Source organism: Cherax quadricarinatus, chromosome 49, assembly GCF_038502225.1.
Source record: "Cherax quadricarinatus isolate ZL_2023a chromosome 49, ASM3850222v1, whole genome shotgun sequence".
NCBI classification, from domain to species: domain Eukaryota; kingdom Metazoa; phylum Arthropoda; class Malacostraca; order Decapoda; family Parastacidae; genus Cherax; species Cherax quadricarinatus.
Window position 1 is genome coordinate 26,288,207 of NC_091340.1, and position 16,503 is coordinate 26,304,709.

General features: G+C 41.6%; 1 protein-coding gene across 1 annotated transcript in view; it reads right to left on the reverse strand.

The window, feature by feature from the left end:
• Window positions 1-16,503, reverse strand: part of LOC138850991 (major facilitator superfamily domain-containing protein 8-like) — a 61,882-nt gene that overhangs the window by 44,632 nt on the left and 747 nt on the right. Inside the window, exons 1-3 of the mRNA XM_070095309.1 lie at window positions 16,461-16,503; window positions 8,543-8,705; window positions 881-996 (exon numbers count right to left, since the gene is read on the reverse strand). The exon at window positions 16,461-16,503 is cut by the window's right edge and continues 747 nt beyond it. Of these exons, the coding sequence (XP_069951410.1) occupies window positions 881-996; window positions 8,543-8,705; window positions 16,461-16,503 (322 nt within the window). The remainder of the gene's footprint in view (window positions 1-880; window positions 997-8,542; window positions 8,706-16,460) is intronic.

Consider the following 16,503-nt stretch of genomic DNA (forward strand, 5'->3'; position numbering starts at 1 on the left):
CAAAACAGTAATATTCTGCATCCAATATGTTATTTTTCCTATAAATTGAAAGAATATCAAAGATCTTACTCAACCATAGAAAAAGAAGCCCTGGCTTTAGTTTTGTCCTTGGAACACTTTGACGTAAGCCTCGGTTATACTCCTCATCTGATAAATATTTACTCAGACCATAATCCACTAACTTTCATAAATTCTATGAAATCAAAAAATGTTAGAATATTGCGCTGGGCTTTAAGGATCCAACCTTACCGGGTCTCCATATTTCACATAAAGGGTTCGAGTAACGTTTTAGCTGATGCTCTCTCTCGGTCCTAATACATTGCCTAACTACGGAAATTCTTTGCAGTCTAGCAGTGTTTCTGGTCCAGTTCTAGGAAGTGGATGACTGAGTTAGGAGAGAGATGTATCTCCATCCCCTTGAGTCATCTCTTACACCAGCTGGATGGTTCCTTCTACACCATCAGCATCATAAACGCCGAGATATTTGCTTGTGGGCCTGGGTGTCATGCCCCTATTGTTAACCTTTCTTTAATATTACATTGCGGTCATTTCCTTTAATAGCTAAATTGGAAATGAACGTCCTTGTATTATTAAGGCTTATTCTTATTAACGTCGGCTGCTACTGAGGATTACTATTATTACCCCAATCTCTCTGACCAATGTTGTTATGCTCTAACCAGAAGAAACTATCTTAGTGGTAATAAAACTTGGAGTGTAACAGTCTGCTGTTATACTAAGCTGTGGCTAGTATTTTTATTTATGTCTGCTGTTATACCAAACTGTGGCTAGTGTTGTTATGTATGTCTGCAATATACCAAACTGTGGCTAGTCTTACGATGACACAGTCAGTGACGATTTTGGTCCTGAGGCCGAATCTCACCTGATGGAACCGGTCTTGTTGGCCCAGAGGCCCAGGACAGGTGCTGCTAACATCTGTCCAAGAGGGTTGACTGCTACTACCCATCCCAGTGACTTCTTGGTGGTGGATGGTACCAGCTGTAAGATACAACAGCTGCTGTTACTGCTGTTACGGGAACAATAACTGCTGTTTACACGTACAGTAGCTGCTGTTTACAGGTACAGTAGCTGCTGTTTGCAGGTACAGTAACTACTGTTTACAAGTACAGTAGCTGCTGTTACTGCTCTGACAGGTACAGCAGCTACTGTCACTGCTGTGACAGGTACAGTAGCTACTGTTACTGCTGTGACAGCTACACTTTTGGGGGTAATTTTTTTAAGATTTTTTTTTACTGTTTCAAGATTTTTAATTAAAACTTTGATTTTAAAATTCTTAAGTATAGAAGATATATCAAGGTTTTCATGGTAAGGGAGAACCAACATATTCTTGGGTGAATATGACTCTGTCCTTTTTTGAATTGTAAAACATATTTCTATCAATTTTAAGGGATTTATCCATTAAGTATTTTGGGTATTTTATATCATTAGGTATTAAACCCAAAAATGCTGATAGTTGTCTACAAGATTCCTTGTATAAAATGTGATAAAGTTTACTACGGCCAAACTGGAAAAAGTCTTCAACTAAGATTACAATAACATAAATATAACATTAGAACTGTCCAAGAGTCTAATGCTCTGTTTATTCAAACCATCATTATCATTATTATTATTGTAATTATTAACCACCCAATTCATTTTCAAAAGACTGAGAAAGTTGTATCAAGCAGATCTATGGTTGAGAGAAATACAACTGAATCAAGATTCATAAAAAATAGTATTGGTTTTAATATGAATAACAATTTAGGGTTATACAAATTAGATTCATGTTCAAATTTATTGAATCCAAGAAATTCCACCGATTGGATTCGTTTGTAAATAAGATGATGCAGCAGTCGCTGGGGCCCTTAACATCCACCCAAACAACACATACCAACTTGGAAATTATAAGATTAGATATACTAATTGACAGAGTCACATTTATGAATGAATTAGGTAGATTTAAATAGTTAGAAACTAATATCAGAATTAATAATGTAGTCATACACCATAATATAGGTTAATATTAGGTTATATTAGATAATAAAATTAATGTTAACTAAGAACCCCATCCTTAAACTCAGACAGGACCGTGGTCTGACAGAGGTACATTCCTTCTTCTTGGATGAACACTGGTGGTGACAACAACACATTAGAAGCCCTTGAGCTTAGTGTCGCACGCTGTCTTAAAAATGCTACCTGGACCAGACAGACTTCCTTTCATGATGAATGGTTTTGAAAATCGACAAGTTGAAGAACTGAAACACTTATGCAACACATGGGAATCTTTACTGAAGAAACGTTTCGCCACACAGTGGCTTCATCAGTCCAACACAAAGTAGAAATTCGTAAGGAGATGAGGAGTTTGAGGTAATCAGTCCCTCAACCTGGAATCGATGTGTTCAGTCCATCACTCTTGTAAGAAGTACAGCACAGGGCCAGAGAGGTGGCTTTTATACTGCAGTCAGGGGAGTCGAAGCAGGAGGAGGTGGGATCACAGTGGGACCTGCCACTAGTGTTTAGTCAGACATTGCAACATCATGGGATCTTGGTACAAAGACTACTTCAACGCTTGTTCAACCTTTGGAAGACGATCTACTCATACAAGTGGCAGGTCCCACTGTGATCCCGCCTCCTCCAGCTTCGACTCACCTGACTACAGTATATAAGCCGCCTCTCTGGCCCTATGCTGTACTTCCTACAAGAGTGATGGACTGAACACATCGATTCCAGGCTGAGGGACTGATTACCTCAATCTTCTCCTCTCCTTACCAATTTCTACTTTGTATTGGACTGATGAAGTCATTGTGTGGCGAAACTTCAAATTTAATAAACACAATCAGTAATTCTGGTAATAATATTTATATTAAAATTTATATGGACTGTATGTTAAATTGACATAAATAAAAAAGTATTATTATTAGCACACTGGCCGATTCCCACCAAGGCAGGGTGGCCCGAAAAAGAAAAACTTTCACCATCATTCACTCCATCACTGTCTTGCCAGAAGGGTGCTTTACACTACAGTTTTTAAACTGCAACGTTAACACCCCTCCTTCAGAGTGCAGACACTGTACTTCCCATCTCCAGGACTCAAGTCCGGCCTGCCAGTTTCCCTGAACCCCTTCATAAAAGTTACTTTGCTCACACTCCAACAGCACGTCAAGTATTAAAAACCATCTGTCTCCATTCACTCCTATCAAACACGTTCACGTATGCCCGCTGGAAGTCCAAGCCCCTCGCACACGAAACCTCCTTTACCCCCTCCCTCCAACCTTTCCTAGGCCGACCCCTACCCCGCCTTCCTTCCACTAAAGACTGATACACTCTTGAAGTCATTCTGTTTCGCTCCATTCTCTCTACATGTCCGAACCACCTCAACAACCCTTCCTCAGCCCTCTGGACAACAGTTTTGGTAATCCCGCACCTCCTCCTAACTTCCAAACTACGAATTCTCTGCATTATATTCACACCACACATTGCCCTCAGACATGACATCTCCACTGCCTCCAGCCTTCTCCTCACTGCAACATTCATCACCCATGCTTCACACCCATATAAGAGTGTTGGTAAAACTATACTCTCATACATTCCACTCTTTGCCTCTAAGGACAAAGTTCTTTGTCTCCACAGACTCCTAAGTGCACCGCTCACCCTTTTCCCCTCATCAATTCTATGGTTCACCTCATCTTTCATAGATCCATCCGCTGACACGTCCACTCCCAAATATCTGAATACATTCACCTCCTCCATACTCTCTCCCTCCAATCTGATATCCAATCTTTCATCACCTAATCTTTTTGTTATCCTCATAACCTTACTCTTTCCTGTATTCAATTTTAATTTTCTTCTTTTGCAAACCCTACCAAATTCATCCACCAATCTCTGCAACTTCTCTTCAGAATCTCCCAAGAGCACAGTGTCATCAGCAAAGAGCAACTGTGACAACTCCCACTTTATGTGTGATTCTTTATCTTTTAACTCCACGCCTCTTGCCAAGACCCTCGAATTTACTTCTCTTACAACCCCATCTATAAATATATTAAACAACCACAGTGACATCACACATCCTTGTCTAAGGCCTACTTTTACTGGGAAATAATCTCCCTCTTTCCTACATACTCTAACTTGAGCCTCACTATCCTCGTAAAAACTCTATACATGTACATGTTTATACATCATATGAGAAAAATTTCTGTTACCAACACTCACCAAATTTGTCTGGAAATTGTTTAGATGTAGCTGGATCACCCACAACCTCTGCCTAGATATGAGGAACCTAACTGGCCAGAAAGTCAACATATATAAGGCAGTATTTAGCTGTGGTGTTGACAGTTTCTTATTATCCCTTTTAACATCTAATTTCTAAGTCTTGCCAAGTCGTTGGTCTCTAATTCTACAGGACCGTAACTCCGATTAGTCTTGCTCCTATTTGAGAGGTTTAAACCACATTTAACCTGCAGAGCTACAAAAGAACGCCTTCACATTTCAGTATCGTCTTCTTCCTCCAATAACAATATGGCGTATCTCCCGCAGCCGACGCTACAAATTCGCTGGTTCCCTTTTTAATTTCTAAATTAATTTTAACCAACAACACTGTATTTCATTAACTTACATGTTAAAATACACCATAATATCGGAAAATACACAATATTTTTCACACTTTTCATTGTTATTCCAGAGTGTACTCTTTCTACCTATAAAAAAGTTCAGTGTAAGACATGATGCCTAGTCATAATAGAGGCTTCTCTTTGCATTGCAACCCATTATTGTAAATAAATAATCTCAATGTGCTCTTTGCAAATAAATAAATAAATAAAAACGGTGTGTTACACCGGTAGCAGCCTCACACATTTCGTGTTAACCGCATCTCTTGACAGCATCATTTTCCCTGCGCTTGATTTAATCTTGTGTTTTGTTCATCATGGCCTCTGCTGGAGAAAAAAAACAGAAAAAGAACCCCAAAGAAAATTTGCAGTGAAGATTTTAGCGGAAACTTTTGCAGACCTGAAAAAGTTTCTTAAAAAGTTTGAGAACCTGGATCCCAACACGGAATGTTTGTCATTAATACAGAGGAATGTTCATGTTGCGTTATCTGCTTACATGTAAATCTATTATAAAAAAAATATAGCTTAAGTGTATAGTCGGCTACACCATCTAGATTTGTGTAAGTATACTATGACGTTCACTCGACAACGTAATCGCCTGAGAACGCATCTTTCAGAACTTCTCTCCGTCGTTAAGCGACGCATAATTATATATATATATATATTTTTTTTTTTTTATCACACTGGCCGATTCCCACCAAGGCAGGGTGGCCCGAAAAAGAAAAACTTTCACCATCATTCACTCCATCACTGTCTTGCCAGAAGGGTGCTTTACACTACAGTTTTTAAACTGCAACATTAACACCCCTCCTTCAGAGTGCAGGCACTGTACTTCCCATCTCCAGAACTCAAGTCCGGCCTGCCGGTTTCCCTGAACCCCTTCATAAATGTTACTTTGCTCACACTCCAACAGCACGTCAAGTATTAAAAACCATTTGTCTCCATTCACTCCTATCAAACACGCTCACGCATGCCTGCTGGAAGTCCAAGCCCCTCGCACACAAAACCTCCTTTACCCCCTCCCTCCAACCCTTCCTAGGCCGACCCCTACCCCGCCTTCCTTCCACTACAGACTGATACACTCTTGAAGTCATTCTGTTTCGCTCCATTCTCTCTACATGTCCGAACCACCTCAACAACCCTTCCTCAGCCCTCTGGACAACAGTTTTGGTAATCCCGCACCTCCTCCTAACTTCCAAACTACGAATTCTCTGCATTATATTCACACCACACATTGCCCTCAGACATGACATCTCCACTGCCTCCAGCCTTCTCCTCGCTGCAACATTCATCACCCACGCTTCACACCCATATAAGAGCGTTGGTAAAACTATACTCTCATACATTCCCCTCTTTGCCTCTAAGGACAAAGTTCTTTGTCTCCACAGACTCCTAAGTGCACCACTCACTCTTTTTCCCTCATCAATTCTATGATTCACCTCATCTTTCATAGACCCATCCGCTGACACGTCCACTCCCAAATATCTGAATACGTTCACCTCCTCCATACTCTCTCCCTCCAATCTGATATTCAATCTTTCATCACCTAATCTTTTTGTTATCCTCATAACCTTACTCTTTCCTGTATTCACCTTTAATTTTCTTCTTTTGCACACCCTACCAAATTCATCCACCAATCTCTGCAGCTTCTCTTCAGAATCTCCCAACAGCACAGTGTCATCAGCAAAGAGCAGCTGTGACAACTCCCACTTTGTGTGTGATTCTTTATCTTTTAACTCCACGCCTCTTGCCAAGACCCTCGCATTTACTTCTCTTACAACCCCATCTATAAATATATTAAACAACCACGGTGACATCACACATCCTTGTCTAAGGCCTACTTTTACTGGGAAAAAATTTCCCTCTTTCCTACATACTCTAACTTGAGCCTCACTATCCTCGTAAAAACTCTTCACTGCTTTCAGTAACCTACCTCCTACACCATACACTTGCAACATCTGCCACATTGCCCCCCTATCCACCCTGTCATACGCCTTTTCCAAATCCATAAATGCCACAAAGACCTCTTTAGCCTTATCTAAATACTGTTCACTTATATGTTTCACTGTAAACACCTGGTCCACACACCCCCTACCTTTCCTAAAGCCTCCTTGTTCATCTGCTATCCTATTCTCCGTATTACTCTTAATTCTTTCAATTATAACTCTACCATACACTTTACCAGGTACACTCAACAGACTTATCCCCCTATAATTTTTGCACTCTCTTTTATCCCCTTTGCCTTTATACAAAGGAACTATGCATGCTCTCTGCCAATCACTAGGTACCTTACCCTCTTCCATACATTTATTAAATAATTGCACCAACCACTCCAAAACTATATCCCCACCTGCTTTTAACATTTCTATCTTTATCCCATCAATCCCGGCTGCCTTACCCCCTTTCATTTTACCTACTGCCTCACGAACTTCCCCCACACTCACAACTGGCTCTTCCTCACTCCTACAAGATGTTATTCCTCCTTGCCCTATACACGAAATCACAGCTTCCCTATCTTCATCAACATTTAACAATTCCTCAAAATATTCCCTCCATCTTCCCAATACCTCTAACTCTCCATTTAATAACTCTCCTCTCCTATTTTTAACTGACAAATCCATTTGTTCTCTAGGCTTTCTTAACTTGTTAATCTCACTCCAAAACTTTTTCTTATTTTCAACAAAATTTGTTGATAACATCTCACCCACTCTCTCATTTGCTCTCTTTTTACATTGCTTCACCACTCTCTTAACCTCTCTCTTTTTCTCCATATACTCTTCCCTCCTTGCATCACTTCTACTTTGTAAAAACTTCTCATATGCTAACTTTTTCTCCCTTACTACTCTCTTTACATCATCATTCCACCAATCGCTCCTCTTCCCTCCGGCACCCACTTTCCTGTAACCACAAACTTCTGCTGAACACTCTAACACTACATTTTTAAACCTACCCCATACCTCTTCGACCCCATTGCCTATGCTCTCATTAGCCCATCTATCCTCCAATAGCTGTTTATATCTTACCCTAACTGCCTCCTCTTTTAGTTTATAAACCTTCACCTCTCTCTTCCCTGATGCTTCTATTCTCCTTGTATCCCATCTACCTTTTACTCTCAGTGTAGCTACAACTAGAAAGTGATCTGATATATCTGTGGCCCCTCTATAAACATGTACATCCTGAAGTCTACTCAACAGTCTTTTATCTACCAATACATAATCCAACAAACTACTGTCATTTCGCCCTACATCATATCGTGTATACTTATTTATCCTCTTTTTCTTAAAATATGTATTACCTATAACTAAACCCCTTTCTATACAAAGTTCAGTCAAAGGGCTCCCATTATCATTTACACCTGGCACCCCAAACTTACCTACCACACCCTCTCTAAAAGTTTCTCCTACTTTAGCATTCAGGTCCCCTACCACAATTACTCTCTCACTTGGTTCAAAGGCTCCTATACATTCACTTAACATCTCCCAAAATCTCTCTCTCTCCTCTGCATTCCTCTCTTCTCCAGGTGCATACACGCTTATTATGACCCACTTTTCGCATCCAACCTTTACTTTAATCCACATAATTCTTGAATTTACACATTGATATTCTCTTTTCTCCTTCCATAACTGATCATTTAACATTACTGCTACCCCTTCCTTTGCTCTAACTCTCTCAGATACTCCAGATTTAATCCCATTTATTTCCCCCCACTGAAACTCTCCTACCCCCTTCAGCTTTGTTTCGCTTAGAGCCAGGACATCCAACTTCTTTTCATTCATAACATCAGCAATCATCTGTTTCTTGTCATCCGCACTACATCCACGCACATTTATACATATATATATATATATATATATATATATATATATATATATATATATATATATATATATATGTATGTATATATATCATGTGTGTGTGTGTGTGTGTGTGTGTGTACTTACCTCTTCGTGTAGGTAGGGCCATATACCCAGGGTAGAGGACATACCTACAGCAATCACAAACATGATGCAGTACGATACATAATGTGAGTTGTGACGATCCCGTCTCTGACTCGCTGTCTCAACAAACCTGCCCACCGCTGCTTGATATGACGGGGGACCATCCCTGAAATATACCAGAGATCAGGGTGATAATGAGTGCCCTTAGGCCTATCTATATCCAGGATTCCACCCCACAATAGTCAAATAACACCCAGGTACCTATTTACTGCTAGGTGAACTGTGACAGCAACAGAAAGTGGTAGGAACATTGTCAAGAAACTTCTGGGTCATCTACGTCAATGACTCATTGTTATGACCAAGGTCATAACGAGATTAATTTATATGTATTATCCACTTAATATTATACTCGGGGTTTCTTTAATATTAGCTAAATTAAAGATCCCATTAGTTTATAATATTATCTGATTTAGGAATATACCCGGGTATGATGTGTGTATATACATATATTTACATATTTTGAATAATGTTAGGTAGGTAGGTAACAGCTGGCTAAAAGTTGAAATAAGGTATGTTCTTGGAGGGTAGTTTAGGCTACTATTTCCTCTCCCCTTTGGCGAGTTGATGTCATGTAGGGATTAACTGTGTTAATTCAGTTCGCTCTCTCTGCCGACTCAGTGTGCATTGACTGAGCTACCCTCCTAGTACTCCACCTTATTCTCACTTGGATAGAGAATTCTGTTGTAGAAACTCCTGAACCAGCTTGTGGTTTATTGTGAAGTGAAGTCTGCGGACAATTATGTACTGTTACCTTCAGGTTACGATGTGACGACCAGTGTCAAGCTTAGAACTTTGTGATATATTCCTTATGCCAGGGAGTTACTCAGTGAAAGTGTTACTTCTCAATGTATGTACTTGCGTACAAGTAATGTCACTATTGAGGAAGCAGGAATATTCCTCTGATCATTAACGAGTGTGGTGACCATATTGACAGTTTCCAGAAGAAGTATGATGTACATTCTATTTAAGTGTTTTCTTACGTGGAGTTTACCTGGAGAGAGTTCCGGGGGTCAACGCCCCCGCGGCCCGGTCTGTGATCAGGCCTCCTGGTGGATCAGAGCCTGATCAACCAGGCTGTTGCTGCTGGCTGCACGCAAACCAACGTACGAGCCACAGCCCGGCTGATCCGGAACTGACTTTAGGTGCTTGTCCAGTGCCAGCTTGAAGACTGCCAGGGGTCTGTTGGTAATCCCCCTTATGTGTGCTGGGAGGCAGTTGAACAGTCTCGGGCCCCTGACACTTATTGTATGGTCTCTTAACGTGCTAGTGACACCCCTGCTTTTCATTGGGGGGATGGTGCATCGTCTGCCAAGTCTTTTGCTTTCGTAGTGAGTGATTTTCGTGTGCAAGTTCGGTACTAGTCCCTCTAGGATTTTCCAGGTGTATATAATCATGTATCTCTCCCTCCTGCGTTCCAGGGAATACAGGTTTAGGAACCTCAAGCGCTCCCAATAATTGAGGTGTTTTATCTCCGTTATGCGCGCCGTGAAAGTTCTCTGTACATTTTCTAGGTCGGCAATTTCACCTGCCTTGAAAGGTGCTGTTAGTGTGCAGCAATATTCCAGCCTAGATAGAACAAGTGACCTGAAGAGTGTCATCATGGGCTTGGCCTCCCTAGTTTTGAAGGTTCTCATTATCCATCCTGTCATTTTTCTAGCAGATGCGATTGATACAATGTTATGGTCCTTGAAGGTGAGATCCTCCGACATGATCACTCCCAGGTCTTTGACGTTGGTGTTTCGCTCTATTTTGTGGCCAGAATTTGTTTTGTACTCTGATGAAGATTTAATTTCCTCATGTTTACCATATCTGAGTAATTGAAATTTCTCATCGTTGAACTTCATATTGTTTTCTGCAGCCCACTGAAAGATTTGGTTGATGTCCGCCTGGAGCTTTGCAGTGTCTGCAATGGAAGACACTGTCATGCAGATTCGGGTGTCATCTGCAAAGGAAGACACGGTGCTGTGGCTGACATCCTTGTCTATGTCGGATATGAGGATGAGGAACAAGATGGGAGCGAGTACTGTGCCTTGTGGAACAGAGCTTTTCACCGTAGCTGCCTCGGACTTTACTCTGTTGACGACTACTCTCTGTGTTCTGTTAGTGAGGAAATTATAGATCCATCGACCGACTTTTCCTGTTATTCCTTTAGCACGCATTTTGTGCGCTATTACGCCATGGTCACACTTGTCGAAGGCTTTTGCAAAGTCTGTATATATTACATCTGCATTCTTTTTGTCTTCTAGTGCATTTAGGACCTTGTCGTAGTGATCCAATAGTTGAGACAGACAGGAGCGACCTGTTCTAAACCCATGTTGCCCTGGGTTGTGTAACTGATGGGTTTCTAGATGGGTGGTGATCTTGCTTCTTAGGACCCTTTCAAAGATTTTTATGATATGGGATGTTAGTGCTATTGGTCTGTAGTTCTTTGCTGTTGCTTTACTGCCCCCTTTGTGGAGTGGGGCTATGTCTGTTGTTTTTAGTAACTGTGGGACGACCCCCGTGTCCATGCTCCCTCTCCATAGGATGGAAAAGGCTCGTGATAGGGGCTTCTTGCAGTTCTTGATGAACACAGAGTTCCATGAGTCTGGCCCTGGGGCAGAGTGCATGGGCATGTCATTTATCGCCTGTTCGAAGTCATTTGGCGTCAGGATAACATCGGATAGGCTTGTGTTAATCAAATTTTGTGGCTCTCTCATAAAAAATTCATTTTGATCTTCGACTCTCAGTCTGGTTAGCGGCTTGCTAAAAACTGAGTCATATTGGGACTTGAGTAGCTCACTCATTTCCTTGCTGTCATCTGTGTAGGACCCATCTTGTTTAAGTAGAGGCCCAATACTGGACGTTGTTCTCGATTTTGATTTGGCATAGGAGAAGAAATACTTTGGGTTTCTTTCGATTTCATTTATGGCTTTTAGTTCTTCCCGCGATTCCTGACTCCTAAAGGATTCTTTTAGCTTAAGTTCGATGCTTGCTATTTCTCTGACCAGTGTCTCCCTACGCATTTCAGATATATTGACCTCTTTTAGCCGCTCTGTTATTCTTTTCCGTCGCCTGTAAAGGGAGCGCCTGTCTCTTTCTGTTTTACATCTACTCCTCCTTTTTCTTAGAGGAATAAGCCTTGTGCATACATCGAGTGCCACCGAGTTAATCTGTTCTAGGCATAAGTTGGGGTCTGTGTTGCTTAGTATATCTTCCCAGCTTATATCGGTTAGGACTTGGTTTACTTGGTCCCACTTTATGTTTTTGTTATTGAAGTTGAATTTGGTGAATGCTCCCTCGTGACTAATCTCATTATGTCGGTCTGGGGCTCCGCGCATACATGACTGAACCTCAATTATGTTGTGATCTGAGTATATTGTTTTTGATATGGTGACATTTCTTATCAGATCATCATTGTTAGTGAAGATGAGGTCTAGTGTATTCTCCAGTCTAGTAGGCTCTATTATTTGCTGGTTTAAATTGAATTTTGTGCAGAGATTTAAAAGCTCGCGTGAGTGTGAGTTTTCATCAGAGCTGCCTCCTGGTGTTATTACTGCAACAATATTATTTGCTATATTCCTCCATTTTAGGTGCCTTAAGTTGAAATCCCCCAGGAGCAAGATGTTGGGTGCAGGAGCTGGAAGGTTTTCCAGACAGTGGTCAATTTTTAACAGCTGTTCCTGGAATTGCTGGGATGTTGCATCCGGAGGCTTGTAGACTACCACAATGACTAGGTTTTGGTTCTCGACCTTTACTGCTAAAACTTCCACTACATCATTTGAGGCATTTAGCAGTTCTGTGCAAACAAGTGACTCTGCAATGTACAGGCCAACCCCCCCCCCCTTTTGCCTGTTCACTCTGTCACATCTGTATAGGTTGTAACCTGGGATCCATATTTCGTTGTCCAAGTGATCCTTTATGTGGGTCTCAGTGAAAGCCGCGAACATTGCCTTTGCCTCTGCAAGCAGTCCACGGATGAAAGGTATTTTGTTGTTTGTTGCTGGCTTTAGACCCTGTATATTTGCAAAGAAGAATGTTATCGGACTGGTGGTATTGTTGGTACTGGGGGGGGGATTTTTTTTCCGGGATTAGTATCTGTATCTGTTGGTTTGGAGTGGAGGCCATCGACTGTGGTTCCACTCCAGGAATGACTGGATTTGGTGTACGATTTCTGCCATTTCCTGCCAGTTTTTTTTCCTTCCTGGCACTAAAAAACCTCTCCCTCTTGAGTGGCTGTGGCTACCCAGGTTTTCCCATGGCCTGGATGTTTTGTATCTTTTTGTCCCCTTTAGATGGTATGCCTGGCAATTTAAGTTATAGCACAGTCTTTCCTGTACTGAAGAGGTACACAGTTCAGGGTGAAAAAGCTTACAGGAAGGGAGTTTGCATTTTCCTGTTGTCATATGGGCATGGCATTTTCTAGGGTGGTCATAGTTGCACGTCCCATCTGTTTTTCCAGATTTCCCATGCCAGCAGATACCGAGTGCATAGTATGTGCACAGGCTTGGTTTCCGTTTGCCTTGGGTTTCTGTGACTGTATTCCCTGTTGGTGCATGTTTCCCTGTCTTACTTCTATCCTCCCTAGCACCAACAATGGAGCTCCCACCAGTTGTTTTTGGTAATATATCCTCACTATTGCTAGTGGAGTCCTCTTGTTTGCTATTTCCTGCGGTATTTCTAGTTTGCAATATTGGTTTTATCTTATCTTTGACTACACTTGTTTCCCTACTATGGCTCCTGTCCCCTATGAGGTCATTTATATGTATTCCTTCCTGCGTATAATTCCCGACTACCTGGACAAAATCTCCAGCTTCACCATTACTGTCTCCCAGGACAGCATCTCCAGCTTCCCCATTACTGTCTCCCAGGACAGCATCTCCAGCTTCACCATTACTGTCTCCCAGGACAGCACCTCCAGCTTCACCATTACTGTCTCCCAGGACAGCACCTCCAGCTTCACCATTACTGTCTCCCAGGACAGCACTATCAGCCCCCCATTTACTGACTACCAGGACATCATCTCCAGCCTTACAGTTTCTGACTACATGGCCAGTATCAAGGGCAGTACCATTCAGCCCAGACTTTTTATGTTCCCATCTGTTGTAGAAAGCTTCCAGGTTTTCTATGAAAGCAGCTTTGATGTTGACCTCTTTTAATACCCTTGTGATTTTAGTCCACAGATTTATCTCATTTGGGCATACCCAAAAACACTTCCCTGTTTTAATACTGCTTGTAGCTAGTTCTTGGATATCTGCACAAGGGGCGTGACACCAATTTCCACAAAAATGACAATTTATGCATGTGGAGGCCCGTTTGTTTGACTGACCACAGACTACACACAGCTTCATAATGATTTGAATGGTTGATTTACTGCAATTCTACTAGCAACCTCTTGAATATTCTATTAATAACCTGCTAGGTAGTGCACAACGAAACCGTTTGAAACCAGTCCAGGGTTCGGACCAGTCAAGGGTTCGGACCAGTCAAGGGTTCGGACCAGTCAAGGGTTCGGACCAGTCAAGGGTTCGGACCAGTCTATCTGATCTGATCAGTGGGTCACTTATTTAAACCATACTGGTCGGTGATTTGAGCTAACACATGAAGGATCTACTGGAAATTATCTACCCGAGTAATATGTGATTTGATTGATACAAAAGTATAACTTGCGTGTTGAAGAGCCGGTGACTGCTGGCACTCCTACAATGACGAACGGTCGACCTCCACCCTTGTTTATCAATCGCTGTATCTAGCTTCTCTATTTTTTTTTTTTTCGTCTCCACCACAATAAATGCTATATTATCACTATAGTTGACTGGTGCAAATTTTGGAGGAAGGACGCTTTTTCTGTAGTAATAATTGCTTCTCGTTGTGTATATTGCGACCGCTGGTAACTACAGGTTATATGAAATTCACAGTATATGTCTGGTATTTCAAGAAAAAAGAAACTAATGAAAGTCACTCCACTCCACTAAGTACCATTATAATACTGGTTAGTTGCTACTACAACACTGTATTCTGCTATTCACTGGTATCACTAGATTATATGCGAGTACACTAGCAGGCCAGGAAGATTATTAAAAACAGCTGACCTGTGGTAAGTTTCTGGCGACTTCTGGCACCTGCCTCTATAGGCTTATCACTTCATTTACAAATTCACCTGTTTTCAAATGACACTTTAGCCTTTATCATCAATATACTAGGGAGCCACTGTAGTATACACTATACACTATGTATACTCAATGTTTTCAGGGAGACTTTCTTTCCTCTGACACAAAGTTCAATTATTATTATTTTTTTTTCACACGGGACACAGGCCTATGATTCCCCTCTGGCAGTAAACTCTGCTAGGTAGTGCACACTAATTCTCCTTTTTTGACTCAGTATATAATGTTTTCCGCCCAAGATTGGTTCCAGGCGCTAGAGGGATGTATCGTATAGGATTGATGACACAAATTAAAGTTCTAGCACGTAAGAGCGACCGTGAAAACACCAGAAAGCCGGGAGCACAACAAGGCACGCTGACACTGTCACGTTGTGACGGTGATATTTAATAGATATTTATGAATATCTAAGAAGTATTTAAGCTTTTAAATAAAAAGCTAGAAAGGGCTGAGTAACTTATTTGTGCCTTGCATTTCTAAGTTTGGAAGTATCTTCTCATTCTATGAAGTGTATTGTTACAGAGTGCACTAACCTGGCTAAAGATTAAGATTCGAACCGTAACACTCATCTCAGCCAGAGTACAAGAATTGAGACACTTGTGCAACACATGGGAATCTTTATTGAAGAAACGTTTCGCCACAGTGGCTTCATCAGTCCAATACAAAGTAGAAATGGGTAAGGAGAGGAGAAGTTTGAGGTAATCAGTCCCTCAACACATCGATTCCAGGTTGAGGGACTGATTACCTCAAACTTCTCCTCTCCTTACCCATTTCTACTTTGTATTGACTGATGAAGCCACTGTAGCGAAACGTTTCTTCAATAAAGATTCCCATGTGTTGCACAAGTGTCTCAATTCTTCAACTTGTCGGTTTTCCAAACCATTCATCACATCAGCCAGAGTACAAACACAATCGTTACCCACAACTGGAGTGTCTCAGTTGTGGGTAATGATTGTGAGCGAGGACTCTGACCTCTGAGTACTAGTTTATTCAACATCTGTGATAATAACACAACCCAGCCACTAATCCATCATGCTGCCGAACAAAGCAGACAAGTCGAGCCAAAAAAAAACACTTAATAAATCACCTGCTCAATTTCCGACAGGCCCCGACACATCAAAAAAACACCTAAATAGGATAATAATATATCAGATAATCAAATGTCCGATCACATCCCCCGTCACTGACATCCATATCCTAAATGCTGCTACTCCAGGATAAAATTATCCACAGTTTGTAAGGCTTTCGCGGTGTCCAGTCAGCAGACAGCCTCACACAGTCGGTAGACAGCCTCAATCGGGCATTAAATAGCCTCAAACAGTCAATAAACAGCCTCAGTCAGTAGACAGCCTCAAACAGTCAATTCAGCCTCAAACACAGTAGACAGCCACAAACAAATTATAAACAGATGATTCAACACCAGTTTGAGACATTCAAGAACGAGTACCTAGTTGACGCATTTCAGCACCCTAGAGAATCTAGCACCTGCTTCCTAGTGGATCCAGTACGTGTTTCCTAGACAATCCAGAACCTGATTCCTAGAGGATCCAGTACTTACTACATAGGGGATCCAGTACCTGCTTCCGAGAGGATTCAGTGAATGCTGCCTAGAGGATCCGGTACCTGCTTCCTAGAGTATCGGGTATCTGCTTCCTAGACAATCTGGTATTTACTTACAACAGAATTAGTTTCTACAAAGGACATAATGCAGTACCTACCTTCCACTGACGGTAGGGATGGTTGAGCGTCCTAACGACCTTT